General features: G+C 44.9%; 1 protein-coding gene across 4 annotated transcripts in view; it reads left to right on the forward strand.

Moving 5' to 3' along the window:
• Positions 1 to 26,844, forward strand: part of LOC105478737 (zinc finger DHHC-type palmitoyltransferase 14) — a 297,287-nt gene that overhangs the window by 189,503 nt on the left and 80,940 nt on the right. For 3 of the 4 annotated variants that reach the window (XM_011736331.3, XM_011736332.3, XM_011736335.3), the window contains exon 3: positions 24,858 to 25,016. The exons of the other annotated variant lie outside the window; for it this stretch is intronic. In XM_011736331.3, coding sequence (XP_011734633.1) covers positions 24,858 to 25,016 — 159 coding nt within the window. The remainder of the gene's footprint in view (positions 1 to 24,857; positions 25,017 to 26,844) is intronic. 4 annotated transcript variants of the gene reach the window in all.

Genomic DNA, 26,844 nt, shown 5'->3' on the forward strand with positions numbered 1-26,844 from the left:
TACAAAAACATTAGCCAGGTGTGGTGGCATGTACCTGTGGTCACAGTTACTTGAGAGACTGAGGTGGGAGGATCACCTGAGCCTGGGAGGTCAAGGTTGCAGTGAGCCAAGATTGCACCACTACACTCCATCCTGGCAACAGAGCGAGACCCTGTCTCAAAAAAAAAGAATATTTGAATAACTTCATTTTAATCACTCTAAGTAGAGAGGTGTTGAGATTTTTGGTGTAATTAATGGTGGACTGGATTTGAGTTAAACAAGCATTGATTAAGTGCTTGCCTATTGTGTGCTTTCAGCACACTTACCATCTGTTTGTGGGAATAAGATAAAAATACAAAAAATTAGTTTATGGGGAACATAGGCAAGAAACTCAGTGTTATTCAGATTCAGTCACATGCATATTGAAGAGCCCAAAGCAAAACAAGGGTCAGTGGAGTCAAAAGGTTGGGTACAGGCCAGGTGCGGTGGCTCGCGCCTATAATTCCAGCACTTCGGAAGGCCGAGGCGGGCAGATCACCTGAGATGAGGAGTTTGAGACCAGCCTGGCCAACAGGGAGAAACCCTGTCTCTACTAAAAATACAAAAATTAGTTGGGTGTGGTGGCAGGTGCCTGTAATATCAGCTACTATGGGGGCTGAGGCAGGAGACTGGTTTGAACCCAGGAGGCAAAGGTTGCAGTGAGCTGAGATTGCACCACTGCATGGGTGATGGAGCAAGACTTTGTCTAAAAAAAAAAAAAAAAAAAAAAAAAGTTGGGTCCAGAGAAACCCCTGTCCAGAACCCTAGACCCCAAAACAGATAGGAACCTCTCTCTCCAGCCCCCTGTTATATACACCTAAGTAACCCAGGGAAGTTAAGTCACTTGTGGTGGCAGAGTGGGGACAATATAACTCGGTTTCTTGATTCCCAGGAAAATGCTCTTTCCGCTGCCCCTGGCTTTCTCTGGGTGTACAAGCTGGATAATATTTTGGCAGATGAAAGAATGCAATTCCCAGTAGCATTTTAAAAAGGCACTTGTCTTAGAGATAAATGTTATGCTGATGTTACCAAGCAATCATTGGGCTGACTGCCTGATGCACATAGAGGCCGACACCATGGCATTGGCTTTTGAGAGAAGAAAAGCTCTATTGCGAGTCAACTGGCAAGGAGAAAGAAGGAAAAGCTCAAATCTGTCTCTCTAAAAACCCCGAATTCCTGAAGCCAGTCCCACTGTTGGCTAGCCAGATCCAGACTGCCATTTGCCAGGCTGGGGGTGTCTCTCAGTCCACCAGAGCACGAAGTGGCCAGAAACAGAAACTGCTGTTTGCTAGGATGGGATGTTTTTCAGTCCCCCAGAGCACAAAATGGCCAAGGAAAAGGACAGAACCGAAACCAGAGGTGGACTGTGCTTAGTCCGGAGATCCCATTGCTAGATCCAGAGAATTACTTTTAGTCCACAGGGTGAAGTCCACTTACCACCCTGAAGGAGTGCTGGACAAAAGGTCCGGATGGCCACTTCTGCTCTTCCAGGGTAGGTCCAGGTGACACTCAGGTGGGCTGGACACCAAGCGGGAGATCCCTGGAAATCATACCCAACGCCTCTCAGGCAATGTGAGTTAGCCCAGGCAAGCTACCACTGTCCACTTCTCTGCCCATAGGGAGCCTTTGAGGAGTTTGGGGTCAGAACCCAAGTCCCGGTCCCATCTAGGTCTTAGAATTTTCCCACCCACATTGTGTGTGTTTGGTTGCTTGAGGGGACATCAACCCAATGACCACAACCAAGGAGAATTTAGCAAGGGGAAATTTTTTTTTTTTTTTTTGAGTCAAAGTCTCACTCTGTCGCCCAGGCTGGAGTGCAGTGGTGCGATTTCAGCTCACTGCAACCTCTGCCTCCCAGGTTCAAGCCATTCTCCTGCCTCAGCCTCCAAAGTATCTGGGATTACAAGCACGTGCCTCCATGCCCAGCTAATTTTTGTATTTTTAGTAGAGATGGAGTTTTACCATGTTGGCCAGGCTGGTCTTGAACTCCTAACCTCGGGGTGATCCACCTGCCTTGGCCTCCCAAAGTGCTGGGATTACACATGTGAGCCAGCACACCTTGCCTAACAAGGGGGTTTTATTACTTGTGACAAGTAAGGAGAATACCAGGGATGGTTCCCAAAACTGTGTCTCGTCAAGCTGGGGCTGGGGCAGATGTAAAAATATAGGATAATGAGGCGTGATCTAATTGGATCTTGTAATGCAATGATGCCAGGAGCACCATCTGACTGACATGGGCTGGCCCTAGAGCTCAATCTGATTGGATCCTGGATGCCAGGCGGTGTCCACTTCTCAATTTTGTCCCCATTCCTCATTCTAAGCACTTAGGTTCCACCTGTGGTTGCAGGCTTGGTCTATCTGGGCATGCTCAGGTTATGTGACCTTCAACCTGGAGGTCCATGACAACTGAAAAACAGGTCACAACTTTGTTACATAAAAGTTGAACCCACTGGGCGCAGTGGCTCACGCCTGTAATCCCAGCGCTTTGGGAGGTCGAAGCAGGTGGATCGCCCTGAGGTCAGGAGTTTGAGACCAGCCTGGCCAATATGGTGAAACCCCGTCTCTACTAAAAATACAAACATTAGCCGGATGTGGTGGTGCGTGCCTGTAATCCCAGCTACTTGGAAGGCTGAGGTAGGAGAATTGCTTGAACCCGGGAGGCAGAGGTTGCAGCGAACTGAGATAGAGCCACTGCACTCTAGCCTGGGTGACAAGATTCTGTCTCAAAAAAAAAAAAACAATGTTGCAATCAGTATTCATGAAAATTTCCTTAGGTCAAATGCCTGAAAATGCTGTTACTGGGCCAAAAGATACGTACATTTTTAATGTTTTGAGATACACAACTAACTTGTTCCCCCTAAGGTTGTGTAAGTTTATATCTTTACCAAAAGTATGTCAGCATGCTTATCCTCACTGCTGTCAACAATACCAAATATTGTCATGTAAAATTAACTTCTGACCTCATTTGTTTGAAACTGGGGATTGAGCGCAAATCACAAACTTTTAAAAATATATTTACTGATAGCTGTTATTTCTTTGTGTGAGTTGCCTGTTCATCTTTTTGCCCATTTTATTACTGGAATGTTTGACTTTTTTCTATTTATTTATAAGAGCTCTTTAAAGATACTACCCTTTGTTATATATGTTACAAATATTTTTCTACTTTATCATTTGCATTTTTATGAAGTTTTTTTGACATACAGGTTTTTAATTTTTTATGTGGTCAGAGTATCAATCTTTTCTTTATGTTGCCAAACATATGTGACAAGCCAAAATATATATATAAAAGGTTGATAGTCTGATCAGATAAAAATTTAAAAACTCATATGTCCAAAAACCTTTCCCTACCCCTCTCCTCCCAATCAGAAAAGTTTATGTATAAACTTTTCTAGTTTTTTTTTTAAAGTTTTCTAGTTATAAAAGTTTTCTAGTTCTCACATGTTATAATTTTTTACATTTTAGTCTTTGGTGTGTATTTGAAGGTATGGTTTTACCTTCAGGGTTTCCCCTCAAATGATTAGCTGTCTATCCTAATTTTGTTTATTTGTAATAAATAAAATAATAATTAATAATAATCCATGCTTTCTCCACTGATTTCAAAGGCTGTATTTATCAGATACTAAATCTTAGAGAATTTGTCTATTGGGGATCTTCTATTTCGTTTCAGTTATTCTGCTTTTGCAAATATTCTCACGTTTATTCTTCCAGATGAAGTTTAGGATCATTTTGTCAAATTTATCAAAATTTTTCTAAATCATATTGAGATTTCTATTAGCATTGTAACAGATGTATAAAGTAGTTTGGGAAGAATTGATATCTTTAAAATACTGAATCTTCCACCGCAGGAAGCAGAGTGCCTCTCCATGGTTTTCAAAACCCCTTCACGTCTCTATGTTGTATTGTTTTTTTCTTCATATGGAAGCTACCTACCATTTTTTTGTTGGCTTTATTTCTAGAGTTTTGTTATTCTATTTTTCTGTTTTAAATGGAACATGGTCTTCTTTATAGTTTCCAACTATTTGTGTCATTAAACACATAAAAATACTTTTAAAGCTTGTATATGTATTGGTTTATATTTGTCAACCTCAGTGAAGATTTTTATTCATTTTATCCAATCTGTGTTGAATAGAGGCAAAAAAGAAAAGAGCTTAGGACCATAATAGATGGACATTTTTTTCCTTTAAAGTATAGTGTACTTATAAATAGCATCCCCTGCTTCTGTACTGGTAACCCTAATTCTCTTTTCTTCAATGCTAAAGATAAAACCTTGCACCAGTCCTGTGTAGAATGAGCGATAAACCGGCCCTTGCATTCAGGTCTTTGCTAATGCCCTCAATATTAATGCCACTCAAACTTTAATAAAAGCCTGTCTGATTTTCCTGGTGATAATGATGAAGCCTGGCCCTGCCATAGCATGGTATCCAGTGTCCACTTTTTACCTTTGTTCTTATCTACTTGTCTTACAATAATGCAAACACTGGCAACCCAAATTGATCTCTATCACTGTACAATATTTACCAATTTCTGACAATGCAGAAATTATGCCCCACAGAGTGGAAACACACACAAGGATTTCTAGCTTTGGCTTTCAGTAGAAGAACTGATCTTCACTTATGCAGCACAGCGGTTTTGTGTATATACTCAGAGAACTTTGACACAATTTGAGGGAAATTAAAATTTTTGCAAGGACAGAGCCACTTTCTTTTCCATTCAAGGGCAAGGCTTTGGCATCCATGTGGAAAAAAATAGTATGGCAAAAAATAAGGTAGTCATTAATTTTCATTTTGTTATGAGCATGTATTGGATTAACTCAGTTAAACTAAAAAGGTCACAGCTACTAAACTCTTTTTATTCTGTTTTTAATTATACTAATTAGTGCCATATATATATATATCATCAGACTTTCACGTGCATCATATATTTTATATGATTTTATATTTTATATATGATTTATATATATATATCTCTACGGAGTCTGGGCAGCCCCTGAAAAAAGAGCTTTTGATAGCTGTGAACATCATAGCATCTGACAGTTCAAGGTCTTTGCATGAATTACAATGTCCCTGACCTGCAGGAACTGAGATTGTCATAGTTTAAAAATGGAGACGCTGAAGCCTGTTTTCTTCACCAGATCAAAAAATCATACTCTTTACTGAGGTCATTCTATGTTTCCATTTTCTGGAACTTATATTTTCAAACCAATTTGTAGGAATATTTGTGTTTCTATTCATGGAATCATTTTTGAACGTTGATGTTTACCAGTCCATAGTCACGTTAAAGTTCAGGCAAATAGCCATCTCAGCTTAATGAGAGCGAGCCTGTGTGCACAAGAGCGCTCCTGGAATGACATGTACTTTACTAGGGTCTTTCTCACCTAGAATCGGCATGCACTCTAGACCACAGCTATTGTCTGTCATGATGCTTTTCAAACTGTGCCTCCTGGAGCCCGGACAAGGGACAGGCATGTTGGGCGTCCCCATAAACCAGAGCTGCTTCACTCTCATCTGTTTTGTATACTGAGGTTCTTTGTAAAAGTTTCTTTGAACTCACACTGCTATAAATAACAACAAAAACAGTTTAAACACCTGGCCTGGCTGTTTTACTGGGCCGACCTTCCTCCGTAATTAACTAGATAATATCAGCTCTTTGGGTGACATGAGCATTTTTGTAAATGGCTTGCATCTTTCTCTTTTGTCTGTGTTTTTAGCCAACTGCTTCGATTCCCCAGCTAATGGTACTGAAATGCAGCCTTGGGGTTCAGCTGTTGCTTGCATGGTGTTTGCCATGGCCCAAACCTGTCTCTCTCAGATGTACACAGGGAGCTGTTATAAAAATATACATTCTTAGCCCCTCCTGCAGATAAGAATCTTTAGGAATGAGGAATCTGGTTTTTTTTTTTTTTTTTTTTTTTTTGACCCTCCTAGGTAACTAAACCTTGCATGCATGGTGCTTGCCAGAGTACCTAAAAGGAGAGAGGGGACTTCACCAAGCTTAGCTAACTAGTCGGCTGACTTGCTGTTAATTTTGTCCTGCCTGCTAATAAGCGTGTGCACCTACAGCAAGGCTCCTCAGACTTTCATGTGTATCCAAATCCAAATTCAGGATGGGGGTGTGTGTGGGGAATCTTTGAAAATGCAGATTCTGGCTCAGCAGGTTCGGGGCTGGGAGGAGAGGCCAAGCTTATTTATTTCCAACAAGCTTCCTGGTGACGGCAATACTGCCAGTCCATGGCCCACACTTTGAGTAGCAAGACCTAGGTCAGGGCCTCTCAGCCTCAGCACTCTTGATATTTGCGGCTGGAATATTATTTGTTGGGAGGGGCTGTCCTGCACATTGTAGGACATTTAGCAGCATCCCCGGCCATCACCCACTACATGCCACTTGTGACATTCCTTCCCACTCATGACAATTACAAAGATCTCTAGACGTTTTGAAATTTCCCCTGGGAGGCAAATCACCCTGGTTGAGAACCACTGCCCTAGATGGTCCTGATCATCAGCCAAGTTTAAGATCTGCCATTAAGTGTGATTTGTCTGCACACTTCAATTATTAAAAATATAGATTCTGGGTTTATCTGGTATCCCTAGAGTACAAGCCACAACAGGAAAGAGGACTTACCTTGTTTACCACTGTATCTACAGCACCTAGAGGACTATTGGGCATACAGTATGTGCTTAATAAATATTTGAATGAATGCATAAAAGAAACTAGCACTGCATAGCACATGAAACTCATTCTTCGAGGCCACCTTTTTCTGTTCTCTATTAAGTAGACAGAAAAAGGTTGCTTTGCCCTATTTTCTACTAATATTTCCGTTGGGTTTTTTCCCCCTCAATTCCTTTTTAAGGCCCTAAGTAGTCAGGTTCTCATGGGGTTAGAGGGCCTATTTAAAGTTCTTATCCTACAAATGCCTTCTTCTTGACAAAATTCTCTCCTCAAGAGATCATCCCACATGCCCTTTGATGACCAAGTCTGGGAAAAGCCCAAATCCTTGTGTTTTCTAACGAAATTACCCCCTACAACTCAAAACCAGCTTCCTGTTCCAAGAGAGGCAAGGATTGTCTGCACTCGCCATCCCCCTTTCTTTGTCTGTCACGGCCCCTTTCCCCTTTCATCTTTCCCACCACTTACACCCTCTTGCCAGCTGTTGAGGAGCTCTGGGGACTCCTCTGCAAGTCGGAGCACGGTCAGGGCTCCGCAACCCTGTGCACCGGGTACATCCTGTGCTCCCTCCCAGAGCTGGAAAGCACCCACGACAGTTCCATCTCATTCCATAGGACCAGCACGTACCTGCTGGCAGGTCTTTCATGTCGTGCTCACCTCGTGAGGGCAAGCCCACCAGAATGGTTTGAGCCCAAGTGGAAAAAATTTGCCCAGCCTCCCAGCCCTGCATGCCTCCAGCGAGGAAAGAGAGACTAACCATCTCTATGCAGGACATGCCCCAGGGCCCCTTCCAGATCCCCATCCTTGTCGTGTGGGGTAGGCCCCCTGCTGCCCACCCTGGCTCCCTCCTAGGTCCTTCATGAAGGATCCCTCTCCAAGCTGATGCAGCCTTAAATTATTCCAGCTTTGGACTCTCTCAGTGCTTAGCCCCATGCCCTTCCCGTCTTTGTGCACATGGTCCAAGCATTCTGGGCATGATGGGTTAATCCCTCCTGCCAGCTGCAGGTCCTGGCTGAGCTTTGTTTCCAGTACTCTCCGTCCAGCCCAGAGGGAGCACAGCTCAGCCATGGCACTCTACTCTGAAGGAAGCCCCAGGATGTCCCCGCCAGGGTCCACCCTCCCACATCAGCATTCCCCGTGCCAGTGGGCCTTGGTGGGGAGATGCACGGATGCTATGAGGTCTGTGCTCAAGCGTACTGGGGAATGCTGCTCTGTAAGAAACCTGGTGGGGGGCGTGGGTTCTTTGCTGCTAGGTTCATAGTGCCTTGACTGTGCTAATGCTCACATCAGCTTCCTAGAGAGAACACCAGAATTTGGGTTTTCCCAAATGTGTTTGCATTGGACTAAATAACTCAGCAACACCACACTCTACACCTCTCTGATGTTCCTTTGCATTTAAACATGGGAGAGGCCAGGTGTGGTGGCTCACGCTTGTAATCCCAGCACTTTGGGAAGCCAAGGCGGGTGAATCACTTGAAGTCAGGAGTTTGAGACCAGCCTGGCCAAGATGGCAAAATCCCGTCTCTACCAAAAATACAAAAATTAGCCCGGCGTGGTGGTGCATGCCTGTATTCCTAGCTACTCCAGAGACTGAGCCAGGAGAATCGCTTGGACCTGGGAGGTGGAGGTTTCAGTCAGCTGAGATCACACTACTGCACCCCAGTCTGGGTGACAGCGTGAGACTCCATCTCAGATAAATAAATTAAATAAACATTGGAGCGCCCGTGTCATTGCTGAATACTTATCTCCAGCCTAGGTCCTTCCTCTGAGGTCCAGTTCTGCATGTGCCCCTCATAGATGGTATTTGCTCACGTTCAATACCACACCCATGACCTCCCACTACCCTCAATGCGGTACCACAGAAACCCCACTGGACTGCCTTGGGCTCCCTGCCCGAGCCAGAGTCCAAGACTCACCCTGGTCACCTGCCACCAGGCTACGTCTCTCCATCATTGGTTTTCCCATTTTTAAAGCTTCTGGACTGTATCTCCTTCTCTCCATCACCAGGGCCACCACCCTATTTCAAGCTAACATCGTCTCCAACTTGTATTCCAGATCCCTCCTAAGTGGGCATAGATCCATTCTTTCTTCCCTAGCCAGTTCGTATTTGATACTGCTGTTGATGTGATATGACTTAATTGCCTACCTGATCACTTTACCACACAATACAGAACCTTTCTTGGCCTCTGTATTATTCAGTGCTGTCTAGAGAAATATCTGGAGAAACAGAATATATGTATGGGGGGCAGAGAAGAGACAGGTTTATTTTAGGAATTGGCTTCTTCTGATTGTGGGGTTGGCAAGTCTGGAATCTGCAGGGCAGGCCAGTAGGCTGGAAAGTCAGGTGAGTTGGTGTTGCCATCTTGAGCCTGAATCCTGCAGAGCAGCAGGCTGGAAGCAGACGGGGTTTCTCCCGTGCAGTCTTGAGAATTGCTTCTACCTCGGGGGCACTCAGTATTTGCTCTGAAGATCAGCACCTGACTGGAGGAGGCCCACCCTCATTAGGGAGAGTAAGCTGCTTTACTCAAAGTCTGCTGATTTAAATGTTAATCTCATCTAAAAAATATCTTCATGGCAACATTTAGACTGGTGGTTGACCGAACAACTGGCACATGGCTGAGCCAAGTTGACACATAAAATTAACAGTCACAGCTTCCTTTTGCACTCAGAACGAAGGCCAACATCCCAGATGTGGCTACAAGGCTCTGTGTGACCTAGCTCCTGCCTTCCTCCTCTCTCAGATCTCCCGCTCACACTATGCTCTGGTCACACTGGTCTCCCTCCATGTCTTCAATATAACATCTCCCTCCTGTCCTGGAACCAGGACACAAGCTGCCCCCTGTGCCCGAAGTGCCTGGCTCCCTGCCCCCAGCGAGCATGCACACCCCCACACACACTGTCTGGGGAAACCCTACTCTATCAGCCTCCAGATCCTGGCTCAAATGCTGCTGCTTCCGGGAGTTCCTGCCCCAGGGGGACTCTCCTGCTCTCCAACTAAAACATACGCAGTGTGCAACAATGCATTTCGCTGTGTGATTATTTAATTAATATATGCCCTCCACCAGACTGTACATTCCTTAAAGGCAAGCACCAGCTCCCTTTTGCCCACCAGAGAACTCTCAACACTCGTAGGTGTTGAGTGAATGATTAGGAAAATGCAAACTGGGCCTGGAACGCCATGTTTCTTTCATTCCTTGCAGGACTCACTACTTGGCTGCCTGGGGCCTGCCCTGGCCCTGGCCTCCCCTACCTCTCCGTGTTCCTCGCTCTCTTGCTTCTGACTTGGCAGGCCTTCTTTGCTCCTCCTGTGATGGCTAGGGGACTAAGCAGAGGAGATGCTCCCGGCTTTGCCGGCATGTGGCTTGGGTTTGAAACTGCCCAAATGAGCCCCTCCTCAGGCATCCATTTCCATCCTTGAAGAAAAATGTTTATGACAAACGGCCATACTAAGGATTTTAACTGGGAGAGGAGGACTGGGGGCCCCGCCTCTTCACGAGTCTTCCTGTGCATATCTGTATATAAGAATTCATAAAGAAAAAGTTGCTGCCATCCAATATATTACTAAGAAAATATTCACATTTTAATTCTCCAGTGGAAACCAAACCAGTGTATATAGACCGACCAGAATTTACTCTACTTTTTTCCCAAACAGTTAAAATAAAAGGAGTTGACTTGTCTAACATCTGATCATTGTTAATATTTTCCTGTGGGCTTGGAAGTTTCAGACTGTAAGCCCAGAGATTATCTTCAATGGCTCTTAAAATAACCATCTTCTTTCATGACAGGTTAGCTATTCCAAGGTTGGGTAGTTTATGTCCTAAATGTTACAGAGCATGAGTAAAATGAGCGTTATGAAAATTTAAGATTTGTTAGATCCACCAGCTGTGTGTTGGTAGCATCCAACAGCTGTACTCCAGCAAATGCGATAGAATAGTCACAGAGACTTGAGTCTAAAGCAAAGCACATTTGCCCTGTGACTTACATCCTAATGCAGAGAGTTGCTTCATTTTCATTCCGACTGACTCCTCTTAGTAGAGCTTCCTACCACTCTGGCAGGCATTCTATCAGCTGGTTAATGGTTTATGAAACTGAAATCCACCAGGCAATGCCACTGTTCTGAATCCTTTGGTAAGGAAAGAATTTTATTTTTAGCTTTTATTTTGGGTTCAGAGGTACATGTGCAGGTTTCTTATTGTAAACTGTGTGTCATGGAGTTTTAGTGTACAGATTATTTCATCACCCAGGTTCTAAGCCTAGTACCCCACAGGTATTTTTTCTGATCCTCTCCCCACTCCCACCCTCTACCCTCAAGTAGGCCCCAGTGGGTGGTGTTCCCCTCTTTGCGTCCATGTGTTCTCATCATTTAACTCCCACTTGTAAGTGAAAACATGTAGTACTTGGCCTTCTGTTCCCGCATTAGACTGCTTAGGGTAATGACCTCCAGCTCCATCCATGTTGCTACAGAGAACATGATCTCATTCTTTTTTTGGCCGCATAGTATTCCATGGTGTATATGTACCACATTTCCTCTATCCAGTCTACCACTGATGAACACTGAGGTTAATTCCATGCCTTTGTTATTGTGAATAGTGCTGCAGTGAACATACATGTGCATCTGTCCTTATGGTAGAATGATTTATATTTCTTTGGGTATATACCCAAAAATGGGATTGCTGGGCTGAATGGTAATTCTATTTTAAGTTCTTTGAGGAATCGCCACACTGCTTTCCACAATGGCTGAACTAATTTACACTCTCACCAACAGTGTATAAGCAGTCCCTTCATTCCCTTTTCTTTGCAACCTCTCCAGTATCTGTTTTCTGTTTGTTTGGTTTGTTTTTGAGATGGAGTTTCACTCTCGTCACCTAGGCTGGAGCTCAATGGCATGATCTCGGCTCACTGCCACCTCCGCCTCCCAGGTTCAAGTGATTCTCATGCTTCAGCCTCCCAAGTAGCTGGGATTACAGGCACCTGGTACCACACCTGGCTAATTTTTGTATTTTTAGTAAAGGTGGGGTTTTACCACATTGGCCAGGCTGGTCTCGAACTCCTGAACCTCAGGTGATCTGCCTGCCTCGGGCTCCCAAAGTGCTGGGATTACAGGCGTGAGCCATGGCAGCCAGCCCACATCTGTTATTTTTTTTACTTTTAAATGATAACCATTCTGCTGGTGTGAGATGGTATCTCGTTGTAGTTTTCATTTGCATTTCTCTAATGATTAATGCTGTTGAATTTTTTTTCATGTATTTGTTAACCACATGTATATCTTCTTTTAAAAAGTGTCTGTTCATGTCCTTTGCCCACTTTTTAATGGGGTTGTTTTTTTCTTGTAAATTCATTTAAGCTCCTTACAGATTATGGATATTAGACCTTTGTCAGATGCTTAGTCTGCAAATATTTTCTCCAATTCTGTAGATTGTCTATTTAGTCTGTTGATAGTTTCTTTGCAGTGCAGCAACTCTTAGTTTAATTAGGTCTCATTTGTCAGTTTTTTTGTTGCAATTGCTATTGGTGTCTTCATCATAAATCTTTGCCAGGTCCTATGTCCAGAATGGCATTTCCTAAGTTATCTCCCAGAGTTTTTATAGTTTTAGATTTTACATTTAAGTCTTTAATCCATCTTAAATTGATTTTATACGTGGTGTAAGGAAGGGGCCCAGTTTCAATCTTCTGTCTGTGACTAGCCAGTTAGCCTAGCACTATTTATTGAATAGGGAATCCTTTCCCCCATTGTTTTTGTCAGGTTTGTCAATGATCAGATGGTTGTAGGTGTGTACCGTTATTTCTGGGATCTCTATTCTGCTCCACTGGTCTATGTGTGATATGGTTAGGTTTTGTGTCCTCACGCAAATCTCATCGTGAATTGCAATTGCCATAATCCCCACGGGTCAAGGGCAAGACCAGGTGGAGGTGATTGAATCATGGGGGCGGTTCCCCTATGCTGTTCTTGTGATAGTGAGTGAGTCTCACGAGATCTGATGGTTTTATAAGCGTCTGGCGTTTCCCCTGCTTGCACTCACTCTGTCCTGCCGCCCTTGTGAAGAAGGTGCCTGCTTCTCTTTGCCTTCCACCATGATTGTAAATTTCCTGAGGCTTCTCCAGTCATGTGGAACTGTGAGTCAATTAAACCTCTTTCCTTTATAAATTACCCAGTCTTGGTTATTTCTTCCTAGCAGTGTGAGAATGGACTAATAACAATGTGTCTGTTTTATACCAGAGTAAAACATGCTGTTTTGGTTACAATAGCCTTGTAGTATAGTTTGAAGTCAGTTAATGTGATGCTTCCAGCTTTGTTCTTTTTGCTTAGGATTGCCTTAGCCATTCTGGCGCTTTTTTGGTTCCATATGAACTTTAAAATAGTCTTTTTGAATTTTGTGAAGAATGTCATTGGTACTTTGATAGAAATAGCATTGAATCTGTAAATTGCTTTTGGCAGTATGGCCATTTTAATGATATTGATTCTTTTTTTTTTTTTTTTTTTTTTGAGACAGAGTCTCGCTCTGTCGCCCAGGCTGGAGTGCAGCGGTGTGATCTTGGCTCACTCTGCAAGCTCTGCCTCCCAGGTTCACGCCATTCTCCTGCCTCAGCCTCCCGAGTAGCTGGGACTACAGGCGCCCGCCACCACACCTGGCTAATTTTTTGTATTTTCAGTAGAGAGGGGGTTTCACCATGTTAGCCAGGATGGTCTCAATCTCCTGACCTCGTGATCCGCCTGCCTTGGCCTCCCAAAGTGCTGGGATTACAGGCATGAGCCACCATGCCCGGCTGATATTGATTCTTTCTGCCCATAAGCATGGAATGTTTTTCCATTTGTATGTGTCATCTCTGATTTCTGGCAGTGTTTTGTAACTCTTATTGTAGAAATCTTTCCCCTCCTGGTTACCTGTATGCCTAGGTTTTTTATTCTTCTTATGGCAACTGTGAATGGGATTGTGTTCCTGATTTGGCTCTTCATTTGGATGTTGTTGGTGTACAGGAATGCTAGTGATTTTCATACATTAATTTTATATCCTGAAACTTTGCTGAAGTTGTTTATCAGATCAAGGAGCTTTTCGGCAGAGACTCTGGGGTTTTCCAGATATGGAATAATGTCATCCACCAACAGGGAGAGTTTGACTTCCTCCTCTGTTCTTCTTTGAATGCCTTTTATTTCTTCCCCCTGACTGCTCTGGACGGGATTTCCAGTACTATGTTGAATAGGAGTGGTAAGAGAGGGCATCCTTATCTTGTGCCAGCTTTCAAGGTGAATGCTTCCAGCTTTTGCCCATTCAGTATGATGTCAGCTGTGGGTTTGTCATAGATGGCTCTTGTTATTTTGAAGTATGTTCCTTCAATGCCTAGTTTATTGAGGGTTTTTAACTTGAAGAAATGTTGAATTTTTTTGACAGCCTTTTCTGCATCTATTGAGATAATTATGTGTTTTTAAGGAAATTTTTTAGTTCTGTTTATGTGATTAATCACATTTACTGATCTGTGTATGTTGAACCAACCTTGCATCTCAAGGATAAAGTCTACTTGATCTTGGTGGATTAACGTTTTGATGTGCTGCTAGATTCAGTTTATTAGTATTTTCTTGAGGATTTTTGCTTCTACGTTCATTTGGGATATTGGCCTGGGGTTTTCTTTTTTTGTTGCATCTCTGCCAGGTTTTGGTATCAGCATGATGCTGGCCTCAGAGTGAGTTGAGGAAGAGTCCTCCTCCTCAATTTTTTGGAACAGTTTCAGTAGGAATGGTACCAGCTCTTTATACATCTGGTAGAATTCAGCTGTGAATCCATCTGGTCCTGGGCTTTTCTTGGTTAGTAAGCTTTTTATTACTGCTTCAATTTTGGAACTCATTACTAATCTGTTCAGGGATTCAGTTTCTTCTTGGTTCAGTCTTGGGAGGTTGTATGTGTCCAGGAATTTATCAATTTCTTCTAGATTTTCTAGTTTGTCTGCATAGAGGTGTTCATAGTACTCTCTGGGTTTTTTGGGGTTTTTTTGTATTTCTGTGGGGGTAAGTGGTAATGCCCCCTTTGCCATTTCTAATTGTGTTAATTTGGATTTCTCTCCTTTTTTTTATTAGTCTAGCTAGCAGTCTATCTTATTAATTTTTTCAAAGAACCAACTCCTGGATTTGTTGATGTTTTGTAGGTTTTTTTGTTTGTTTCTTAATTCCCTTCAGCTTAGCACTGATTTTGGTTATTTCTGTCTTTTAGTAGCTTTGGGATTGGTTTTCCTTTGCTTCTCTAATTCCTCTAGTTATGATGTTAGATTGTTAATTTGAGATCCTTCTTACTTTTCCATGTGGCCATTTAGTGCTATAAACTTCCATCTTAACACTACCTTAGCTGTGTCCCAGAGATTCTGGTATGTTGTATCTTTGTTCTCATTAGTTTCAAAGAACTTCTTGATTTCTGCCTTGATTTCATTATTTACCCTAAAGTCATTCAGGAACAGGCTGTTTAATTTTCTATGTAATTGTATGATTTTCAGCAATTTTTTTAAGTATTGATTTTTATTTTTCTTGTGCTATGGCTTGAAAGTATAGTTGGTATGTTTTTTTTTTTAATTTGCTGAGGATTGTTTTATGTCTGATTGTGTGGTCAATTTAAGAGTATGTGCTATGTGACAATCAGAAGAATGTATATTCTCTTGTTTGGGGGTAGAGAGTTCTGTAGATGTTTGTGTTAGGTCCATTTGGTCCAGTATTGAATTCAGGTCCTGAATATCTGTGTTAATTTTATGCCTCAATGATCTAATACTGTCAGTGGGGTGTTGAGGTCTCTCACTATTATTGTGTGGGAGTCTAAGTCTCTTTGTAGGTCTCTAACAGCTTGCTTTATAAATCTAGGTGCTCCTGTGTTAGGTGCATATATATTTAGGATAGTTAGATCTTCTTGTTGAATTGAATGCTTTGCCATTATGTAATGCCCTTCTTTGTCTTTTTTTTTTTTTTTTATCTCTGTTGGTTTAAAGTCTGTTTTGTCTGAAATTAGGATAGTAACCCCTGCTTTTATTCTGTTTTCCATTTGCTTGGTAGATTTTTCTCCATCCCTTCATTTTGAGCCTATGGGTGTCACTGCTTTTGAGATGGGTCCCTTGAAGACAGCATACCATTGGGTCATTGGGTCTTGCTTCTTTATCCAGGTTACCACTCTGTGCCATCTTTTTTTTTTTTTTTAAACAGGGTCTTGCGCTGTCACCCAGGCTGGAATGCAGTGGCACAATCTCAGTTTGGTGCAACCTCTGGCTCCCAGGTTCAAGCAATTCACCCACCTCAGCCTCCCGAGTATCTGGAACTACAGGCACACACCACCATGCTCAGCTAATTTTTTGTATTTTTAGTAGATTTGGGCCTTCTCCATGTTGGCCAGGCTGGTCTCAAACTCCTGGCCTCGAGTGATCTGCACACCTGGGCCTCCCAAAGTGCTGGGATTACAGGTGTGAGCCACCATGCCCAGCCCACCCTGTGCCTTTTAATTGGGGCATTTCCCATTTACATTCAAAGTTAGTATTGATCTTGTCATCACATTGTTAGCTGGTTATTATGCAGGCTTGTTTGTGTGGTTGCTTTATAGAGTCACTGGTCTGTGTACTTAAGTGTGTTTTTGTAGTGGCTGGTAATAGTCCTTCCTTTCCATATTTAGTGCTCTTTTCAGGATCTCTTTTAATGTAGGTCTGGTGGCAAGGAATTCCTCAACATTTGCTTTGAAAAGGATCTTATTTCTCCCTGATTCATGAAGCTTAGTTTGGCTGGATATGAAATTCTTATTTGGAAATTCCTTTCTTTAAGAATGCTGAACATAGCCCAATCTCTTCTGGCTTTTAGGATTTCTGCTGAAAGATCTGCTGTTAATCTGATAGGGTTCCCTTTGTAGGCGAACTGCCTCTTCTCTCTACATTTTTTAACATTGTTTCTCTCATTTTCATCTTGGAGAATCTGATGATTATGTGTCTTCGGGATATTCTTCTTGTGTATTATTTTGCAGGAGTTCTCTTCATTTCCTGAATTTTAATGTCAGCCTCTCTAGCAAGGTTGGGGAAGTTTACATGTATGATATCCTGAAATAGTTTTCCAAGTTGCTTGCTTTTTCCCTGTCTCTTTCAGGGACACCAAAGAGTTGTTGATTTGGTCTCTTTACGTAAGTCCATATTTCTCAAAGGTTTTATTCATTCTTTTTTCTTTATTTTTGTCTGACTGAGTTATTTCAGAGCCAGTCTTAAAGCTGTGAGATTCCTTCCTCAGCTTGGTATGTTCTGCTGTTAATACTTGTGATTTCATTATGAAATTCTTATAGTATGTTTTTCATCTTTTTCAGATCAGTTTGGTCCTTTTTTACGACTCTTTCATCTATCAGCTTCTGTATCATTTTATTGCAATTCCTAGATCCCTTGGATTGGATTTCAACTTTCTCCTAGATCTCAATAATCTTTGTTGCTATCCATACTCTGAATTCTACTTCTGTCTTTCAGTCATTTCAGCCTGGTTAAGAACTCTTGCTGGGGAACTAGTGCGATTGTTTGGAAAGAAGACACTCTGGCTATTTGAGTTGCCAGAGTTCTTGGGCTGGCTCTTTCTCATCTGTGTGGGCTGGTGGTCCTTTAACTGTGGTGTGAGTTGAGTACAGTCAGTAGACTTTTCTGGATGTTTCCAGAGGACCAAGGCTTTGTACAAGGTCTTTATTTATAGTCAATTATTGTCCTTGGTTTCACATGGGGAGTATATTAGCAAAGTGTTGTTTTTTGTTGTTGTTGTTGTTGTTGTTGTTGTTGTTGTTGTTGTTTTCGGTTTTTGGGTTTTTTTGGTTTTTTTTTTTTTTTTGGTGTTGAAGTTTTGGGCTTTGATACAGTCGATGGCACTTAAGCGTAATGGCCAGCAGGTAGGCTCTTCCTCAGCCACGCAGCTCCTCGGCATTTCCACACATTTGCAGCTGTGTGCCCTCCCAGTGTTCTGAGGTGTAGGCTCCTCTCCCACTTAGGTGCTGGCTGCGGATCTCAGCTTGGCACTCCCGGGCTACCCACTGCAGCTCTGGGGTAAGCTCAGGCTTTATATTCTGTCCCCAGCTTGGAAGCAGCAGAGGAAGGGCCCTTAGCAGTGGTTGTAGCAGAAGGCCTTTCACTTCTGTCGTGGGGCTTCACCCAGCAAGAGATGCAGAGCCACAATCAATCATTGCGATTGGCCTGGGCTGGGGCAGCTGTGCTGTGGACCTAAGTGGAGGGGACCCTTTCTGGTGATGAGTAGGGTGACTGGGTGGGTCCCAGGGGAGACAGCCTGGCCTCTCCTCCTTAGGGCAACTGCAGCTTGCAGGCAGTATGGTTGAAGCACTCAGGGTCTTTGCTCCTTTCCCACTCCAAGGGCAGCAAGGCAGCATCCTTGCAGTGGCAGTGGCCGAGGAGCTCTCGGTTGCCTCTAGGAGCTGCACCTCAGAGAACTGCTAAGCTGCTGGTCTGGATGGGAGTGAACACTGGGAGTGTTCAGCCAGGGGGCAGGGAGGCTGCGCTGCTGGCCTGAGCTGGGGACTCTACTTGTTGAGGAGTGGGGCGGGAGGGCTCACAGGGAAGAGAGACTGGACTCCTCTCCGTATGGTGGCTGTGGTGTGCTGGAGGTGCCAGCATAGTGACTAGGACCTTCGTCCCTTCCCCAGCCCGAGGGCAGTTAGGGCAGTACCACTGCAGCTGCAATGGCAGAAAAGAACTTTAATCTACATCTTTTCTAATTTGGGATTTTTCCTTTTGCAATGTAAGAAAGCAGAGTCCAGTGACTGTATATGGTACCACATAGACATTTGATCCCTGAATTTGGGGCAGGAATAAATCTGATGGGAGACAAATGGATCTTTCAGGATGGAAGTGCTCTGTTATTCCTTCAGGAAGAAAAGGTGACTTGAAGTCACAGGCAGAAGTTAAACAGCTGATAGAAGGCCTCCGGTGAGCCCAGGAATTCTGTGTGAAACAACTTAATCAACAGGCAGCTTCCCATCCCTGAGCCCACACACTGCACAGCCCCAATTTCTTCATCCCCAGCTCACCTAATTTTTGCCCACAGGCTGATTGCAAGGGTAACACTAGATGTAGGTACTGTTATTATTTCTGTCTCCATGCCAACAACGTCCACCAATGGGTTGGGGAACTATATGAAGGAAGAGACCATTTCAAACTTTTACATACTCTTTCAAAATGCTTGTGTATAAAAATTTCCTTGAAAAATACTGACTTGGGACGGGCACGGTGGCTCATGGCTGTAATCCCAGCACTTTGGGAGGCCGAGGCGGGCGGATCACCTAAGCTCAGGAGTTCGAGACCAGCCTGGCCAACATGGCAAAACCCCATCTCTACTAAAAATACAAAAAAATTAGCTGGGTGTGGTGGCAGGAGCTTGTAGTCCCAGCTACTCGGGAGGCTGAGGCGGGAGAATTGCTTGAACCCAGGAGGCAGAGGTTGCAGTGAGCCAAGATTGTGCCATTGCACTCCAGCCTAGGTGATAAGAGCAAAACTCCATCTCAAATAAATAAATAAATAAATAAATTTTAAAAAATACTGACTCATATATACTTGCCTAACTGCTAGAGGTTTTCCCCCAAAAATTCTAGTGTTTGACCCACTAGCTATTGCAAATGCCTATTATTATTTTCTCAATTGCTGTATTTAAACCACAAAGAGCAGCCCAAAGAGGCAGAGGCACAATTGTTGCCAACAACCAAAGGAAACCAAAAATCCAAAAAAAAAAAAAAAAAAAACCCAAAACCAGAAAAGTTGAGTAGAGCAGGAACCCTCCCTCTGCGTCTCTCTTTGTGCCACATGACACAGGCCACAGGTGTTTGTGATCTCCAGAGATGAGAGAAAGACTTCATGATTGGCCACTGGCCTCAGGCTAGAACACCGAAGAAAAAGTTCCTTTGTGCTAAGATTGGTATGTGAAGCCCTGGGTTTCCAGCCCCCTTGTTCCCGTCTGCCCTGGATGCAAGCGTGCCTGAAAGCCATGGGCCTAGGCAGCTGTCGGATGCATTGTGTGGAAGAAAGAACAGCGGGGCTCCCTGAGGTACACAGCTGCCCTCCTCAGCCGGTCATTTTAGGGGGTGCCGCCTGGCCATGCGAGGTTAGCTCTGGATCAGCAGCAGCTTGTGGACACGTTTTGAAAGAGTCAGATCCACAGAGCACCTTGGAAAGGCGTCCTCTGCAAGGGAGGGGCTGAAAGCACAAGAGTGGCCTGCCTGGTGGACAGCATTGCAGCACTTGAGGGCCTGCGGCTGTGATTCCCAGGCGGGGTGGAGGTGCAGGAGCATGGCAGTCCTCCATCTTGGGCATCTCCTATGTGCTAGACCCTCTGCTGGACAATGGGGACTTGAAAGTGGATAGGCCATGGTCACTGCCCTAGAGCAGCAGGAAGATCTGGAAACAAATCCTCCTGACATCATCGGTACTGGGTCTTCCCTCCAGCCTGTAAACACCACCAGCAGAGAAGAAATCTGAGTTCCTGCTGTGTCCCCAGCTCAGAGCCCAGGGCTGGCCCACAGTAGAAGCACAATACAGATCTAGTGGCTGGATAAATAAACAAGGCAGGCGCAGTGAGAGCCCAAAGGAGGAAACAAGTAACTCTGCTTGCAAAGTGTTTTCACAAGAGAAGCTGGAACTGGCCCTGAAAGGATAGGATTATCTGCACAGACAGCAGGAGAGGGAATCCTGAGCAGAGAGAGTATCACATGCAAACGCCTGGAAGTAGAAAACAGCATTGCCCGCTCAGGGAAACCCAAGGAGGCCACTGTCTTTTGAGCATAGGCTCCATGGAAGATCGTGCAAGGAGAGAGAAGGTTCACGGATTGTGTGCTGCATGGGAGGGCCTGAGTTTCTTGGTGGGACTTGCATTTAGAAAGCTGACTCTAAGGGCCAGGAGAACAGATCAGATCAGAATGGGTGGCAAGACAGGCTCGAGACTTGCTGTGCTCATCAGACAACCCAGCAGAGCCCTCCCAGGACCCCAGCACCCTCCGCAACCCCTGGTGCAGCACTGGCTTATAGTAAATCCTTCATAAATATTGGTTGACTTTTTTCATGGCATAGCTGGGCCCTGAATCCAGGTCTTCTGATTCTTCCATTTCTTTTACATAAAGAGCTCTCCAAATATTTAGTCAAAGGGTTTTGGGTTTGGGTTTAATTCTTAAGCTTCAGTTTACTATGTCTTTTGAATTCTAGCTTTCAGCATTTCACCTGTTTGTAACAGAGGTTCAATCTTTTAAAAAATGCACTTTGGAACTAAAGATCAATAGAGTTTATCTTCAGGAGTGCCAGCAAATACTTGCTTTTTCAAGTCATTGCTACTCAGAACTAGGCTATTTAAATAATTGTAGTGTTGAAAAATTTGTCATTCCTGCATTTTAAAATAATCACCTTCACGATTCAGTTTCTAAACTTTTCTGATGAAATGAACACACATGTTTGATTGAATTTGTATTTTTTAAAAAGGTATCAGGTCTAGTTTTTCTACCCGTGTTTGCAGGAGTATATAGAGGCAATAGATTTCACAGCTGACATAAGGATTATTATTAATCTAGGCCTCAGTGGCACCCAGCTGGCAGAGAGAGCTGACCTTATCTTTGATGGGTTCAAAACCAGTGATTTCTATCCAGTGCTCGGGGGAAGCACACAGCCGTGCCATCTCTTTGTTTTCTCCTTATTACAGAATCAGTTGCAAGGCCTCCCTCTTCTTAAGGCCCCCGCTTTTGGAGCTCAGCGCCTCTCCAGATGCCTGTGACGTTAGTGCCATTTGATGGGGCAGCCACCTGGGGTGCCAGGCAGATGGGGCATCTGCCAAAAGAGGGTGTCCTGCTTGGCAGGGCAAGGCCACCCAGAGTCCTTGGACTGGCTCCACAGCTGTTCAGTTATTCTAAGCAGAAGGTTTGGGCCTCAGGAAGAGAGAAGTAGAAGACCTGCTTCATCCTCCTGCCGTAGCCGCGCCCTGCCCTCCACACTGCCTGCTCTCCCTCCAACCTGGAACTTTAATTTTTCCATGAATAATTCATGGCCAGCAGCAGTTTAAAGCACTCTCCTTAACTCTGGGATTGTACTTTCACAAACACCAAAGCCTTAGGCTAAAGGGCTATGGCAGATTTCCAGACCTCTGACAGCCATTTAAAGAAGATCGAGGCTGGGCACAGTGGCTCGTGCCTGTAACCACTTTGGGAGGCCAAGGTGGGAGGAACACTTGCTTGAAGTCGGTTGCTCAAGACCAGCCTGGGCAACATAGTAAGACCCTGTCTCTACAAAAAAATTTAAAAATTAGGCTGGGCACAGTGACGGTAATCCCAGCACTTTGGGAGGCCAAGGCAGGCGGATCACCTGAGGTCAGGACTTTGAGACCAGCCTGGCCAACATACAGTGAAACACCATCTCTACTAAAAAAAAATACAAAAATTAGCTGGGTGTGGTGGTGCACACCTGTAGTCCTGGCTACTTGGGAAGCTGAGGTAGGAGTATGGCTTGAACCTGGGAGGCAGAGGTTGCAGTGAGCCAAGATCACACCACTGCACTCCAGCCTGGGTTACAGAGCAAGACTCTGTCTGTCAAATAAATAAATAATTTTAAAAATTTAAAAATTAGCCAGGCATGGTGGTGAATACCTGTAGTCCCAGCAGCTTTGAAGGCTGAGGTGGGAGGACCACCTGAGCCTGGGAGGTCAAGTGAGCTATGATAGCACCACTGCACTCCAGCCAGGGTAACAGAGTGACACTATTTCTAAAAATTAAAAAAATATATATATATTTTTAAAGAAGACTGCAGGGAGGGGCATACCTTTTGGAGCCCTTAAATCATGACATGTTGAGTCGTGGGTACTGTCAGTGAGTGAGAGCACCCCTGCTTGGGGGCAGAACAGCACAGCTCTCCAGATACACTGAGCTGTTCTAAATCACCAAGTACTCTGTGTGAAAATACTTGGGTGTGGGTGTGTTCTGTGATGTGGCCCCTCACCTGACTAAGCTTGTTCTCTAAGTTTAGCTCTTTATCATGCAAGTGAGTGTATTTGAGTACATAATAAAGAGGCACATAGGAATATGTGAACTGGGGAGTATTTACTGGCAACCCATAGTGGGGTTCTCAAACCTGAAAGTTTCAATCATGGAGAATCTCAGTGAAATGCAGATCCCCATTCAGTTGGGACAAGCCAAGAATCTGTTTCTCTGCTAGGCTGTCAGATGATATGGATGCTGGTGGATCACTCTTGGAGCAGGGCTTCTCATCTTTGACTGCAGATTCCCATCTGTATTACTCCATTTTCACTCTGCTATAAAGAACTACCTGAGGCTGGATAATTTATAAAGAAAAGAGGTTTTATCGGCTCACAGTTCCACAGGCTGCACAGGAAGCATGGCTGGGGAGGCCTCAGGAAACTTACAATCATGGAGGAAGGAAAAGAGGAAGGAAGGAAAAGAGGAAGATCTTAAATGGTTTGGCTGTGTCCCCACCCAAATCTCATCCTGAGTTGTGGTTTCCATAATCTCTACATGTCATGGGAGGGACCCAGTGGGAGGTAATTGAATCATGGAGGCAGTTACCCCCATGCTGTTCTTGTGATAGTGATCTCATGAGATCTGATTCTTTTATAAGAGGCTTTTCCCCCTTTGCTTGGCACCTCTCCTCCCTGCTGCCATGTGAAGGACCTGTTTGCTCTCCTTTCTGTCTTGATTATACACTTCCTGATACCTCCCCAGCCCAACGGAACTGTGAGTCAACTAAACCTCTTTCCTTTATAAATTATCCAGTCTCAGGTATGTCTTTAATAGCAGCATGAGAACAGACTAATACAATGCCCCACACCAATGAAAGAATCTCTGCGGGCAGGACCAGGATCTCAGCAGTTCTGCTCAATGATTGTTGCCCAGGATGAGTTGGTGTGGTGTGAGGGGCCTGAGTGGGTGATGGGACTGATTCCTACCACTTTGGAAATTAACCAAAAGTATCTTGCAACCATCTCTGATAGTATGTGCTTTAAGAGGGTGAGAGTTAAAATGAACAGTTATCTTTAACGTTACCAGCCCTGACGCTCCCCAGGACGGATCCAGTCCCTTAGGTCTGGCTTGCATGTGTCAGCCACAGAGTCTCAGCTGAAGCCCTCATGGAAGTTCTTGCTCTGCTCCATCCACCCTGTGCTCCTGTTCTTGACTGCACAGCCAGCTACCCTAACTTTCTTGACAAGGCTAATAGGACTGTGAGGAAATAGGACTAATAGGACAAGGCTAATAGGACTGTGAGGCGAAATAAAACTGGAAGTTTTGTCTTCCCAGAGAAAGGGGTTCTCAACCCTTGCCCACATGAGAATAACCTGGGTCATTCTGATTTAATGAATCTGGGACAGGGTTCACACCTTAGGGGAGTTTTAAAAGCTCCCATGTGATCTTAATGTGAAATCAGAGACTATAAGATAAAATCGAAATTTAAAAATTCTACATGTTTGTATTTTCATTGACATTTTTAGAACTGGTTCTAAAAATTAAAGGTGCTATTGAGATGATAAAATGTAGAAATGATTTTCAAAATACATATTTAATGATTTTTTTAAAATGTATTTTTTACAATCTGCATTCTCCCCCTCCCATTCTATACTTGGCATTTTTGAGGAAGCCAGTGGGCAAAGTGAAGGGACCCTGGAGCTGGATTTGGAGTCCGGCATTCCAGGAGAGGGAATTAGGGTGGTGTGTTAATGAGGGCAAGGCTAGCAGCACTAACAAGTAACACCCTAGCCTTCCCAGGTTTAAGGCAGGCGTTTGGTGCTCATAGACCTGTGCAGGTGGGAAGAGGTCAGGGTGGCCCTCCTCTGTGCAGTCAGGCTACTCCTCAGCTGTGGCTCCCAAGGTGGCCCGGGGCCTCTCCTGCCGCCTGCAGGGAGGGGAGGGGGAAGAGAAAAAGGGGTGGGGCTCCATGGGAAGGGCCTGGCTGGGCGGGGCCATGTGTGCTCTGCTCCATTGGCCAGAGCTCAGTCATGTGGCCCCTGCACGTGTGCAATGAAATAGGCTTGGGTCCCAGTGGAGGACGAGTCCCAGAGCCCCAGCCTGAGTAAAGTGTGGGCACTGGGGCCGTGCCAGCCACTGTGCCTGCTGCCCTGGAGCTCACACTCCAGGCAGACGGGTCCTGCCGAGGCCGAGGGAGGCTCTGAAGAGGCTCTGAAGGGTGTGCGCTCTTTCTCTTCTTTTTCTCCACAGATATCGCAAACGGCACCAGTTCAGGGGGGTACCGCCCGCCTCCCAGAACCAAAGAAGTCATCATCAATGGCCAGACCGTGAAACTTAAATACTGTTTCACCTGCAAGATTTTCCGGCCCCCTCGCGCCTCCCATTGCAGCCTTTGTGATAACTGCGTAGGTGAGTAGTGCCCGGGCGGAGTCTGGCAGGAGCCCAGATCCTCCGGGTGGGCTCTGCGCCTCTCCAGCCCCGCGCCACGGAACACTCAGTAATGGTTAATATTTCGGCGCATTTGCATCTTGCCACTGATTGAGTTCACCGGGCCTAGAGTCACCAAATCTCTTTTTTAATCTCTTTACACCCTGCACCGCCCTTGGCTACGCCTCCCCCAGCACAGGCACCAGAACGGGGTCCTCTGTCTCCCAAGGCTGCCAGGTCAGCAGGCACTTGAAATAAAGTCATGTCGCCCCCAGGCCCCTTGATTGCCGCAGGGCTGGCCACACACCTACGGGAGGCACCCTTGTGCAGTCGTGTGTCCCGACTCCTCAGAAGGGCTGGGGGCGTTCAATCCCCAGTCCTTCTGGGGACAGGAAAAGAGGCAGGGTCCGGGAGTCTTCTCCCCCAGGGGCTGGAGTTAGGATCTGTATTCTTCCCGGAGAGCACCAAGGCCTCCCCTCTCTGCCTCCCAACTTCCGCCAGGACAGGCTAGGGAAATAGGCAGAGGGGACTGAGAGCTCAGAGATCTGCAGCTGTAAGGCTGGGCCCTACCACCGGCCCAGCACTGGCCTTCTACAAGTGACCCGGGCCCAGCCCCTGGGATTATTTGGCAAGCGCCTCTTGTCACTGCAGACTGAGAGCTGCTCCCCACACCCACAGACCCTCTTCTCTCTCTGGCTGGAGCTGCCTAGAGATGAGGTTGGCAAGGAGATGGCAGAACACCCAAGTGACAGGAAGGGAAGGAAGTAGAGGACAAAAGCTTTGCCACAGTGGGGAAGACTCGTAGCCTGCCTCTAGCGGAAGTGACCAGGAGTATTCCTGGGAGAATAAGCGATGGAAACCCTGTTACCTTATAACTGAAAGGATAGGAGTGCCCCTCAGAACAAACCTAACTTCCCTTAGTAACACAGCATTGATTGCCAACACTCTTCGGGAGTCTTAGAATTTGTAGTCTCAATTCTTCTTGAGAAAAATAAGATTTTATAATGTACGTCCTGCTGTGCAAAGCAGCCTTCCGTTTATTTGTCTTAAATTAACTTTACCCTAACTTTAATAATCTACAGTTTGGCACAAAGCTCATGTTTTCTCTATCAGGCCTCATCTTGGTTTTCTTAACGTAGATAAATTAATTTCAGCCTTGCCTCCCCAACAGAACAGTGTGGAATGTGTTCTGTTTCTCCCATGTAGGAAGTAGCTGATAGTTAAGAGCATGGGATCTGGCACTGCACAGCCTGGGTTCAAATACCAGCTGCGTGACAGGCAAGGCACTGAAACGCTGTGTGCCTCAGTTTCCTCTTCTCGGTAGTGGGGTTGATAACTGCCTGCCGCATGGGATGGTGGAGAGAATAAATGAATGAACAGGTGGAAAGTGTCTGGCATGTAGCAAACACTCTGTAACTGTTAGCTGCTCGAGCTCTTGTTACTCCTCCTCCCTTGATAGTTTTGATTGGCTTTCTCTGAACAATGTCTTGACCTTCTATAGATGCAATGACCAAAACTACACCTAGTTCTCCATGTGGGGGCACACCAGGGATTCTACAAGGACACACAACAACCTTTGTTTGAGCACCAGTACCCTTCCTGGTGACACCAGCCCCAGTGTCCGTTCCACACTTACCTTGGGGACAAATTAAGCTGAAGGAGCACAGCATCTTAAATGTCTTTGGGGGAACCGTCTACCTGTAGGAGTTCTCAGCACCCTTTCTTGGGTTGTAATTTTGACCTCCAGGCCTGTGACATGATGGAACAGTGTGTGTCTTACACCTGTGCACATAAACTCTTCTGTCATTCT

This window comes from Macaca nemestrina, chromosome 5, assembly GCF_043159975.1.
Source record: "Macaca nemestrina isolate mMacNem1 chromosome 5, mMacNem.hap1, whole genome shotgun sequence".
NCBI lineage: Eukaryota > Metazoa > Chordata > Mammalia > Primates > Cercopithecidae > Macaca > Macaca nemestrina.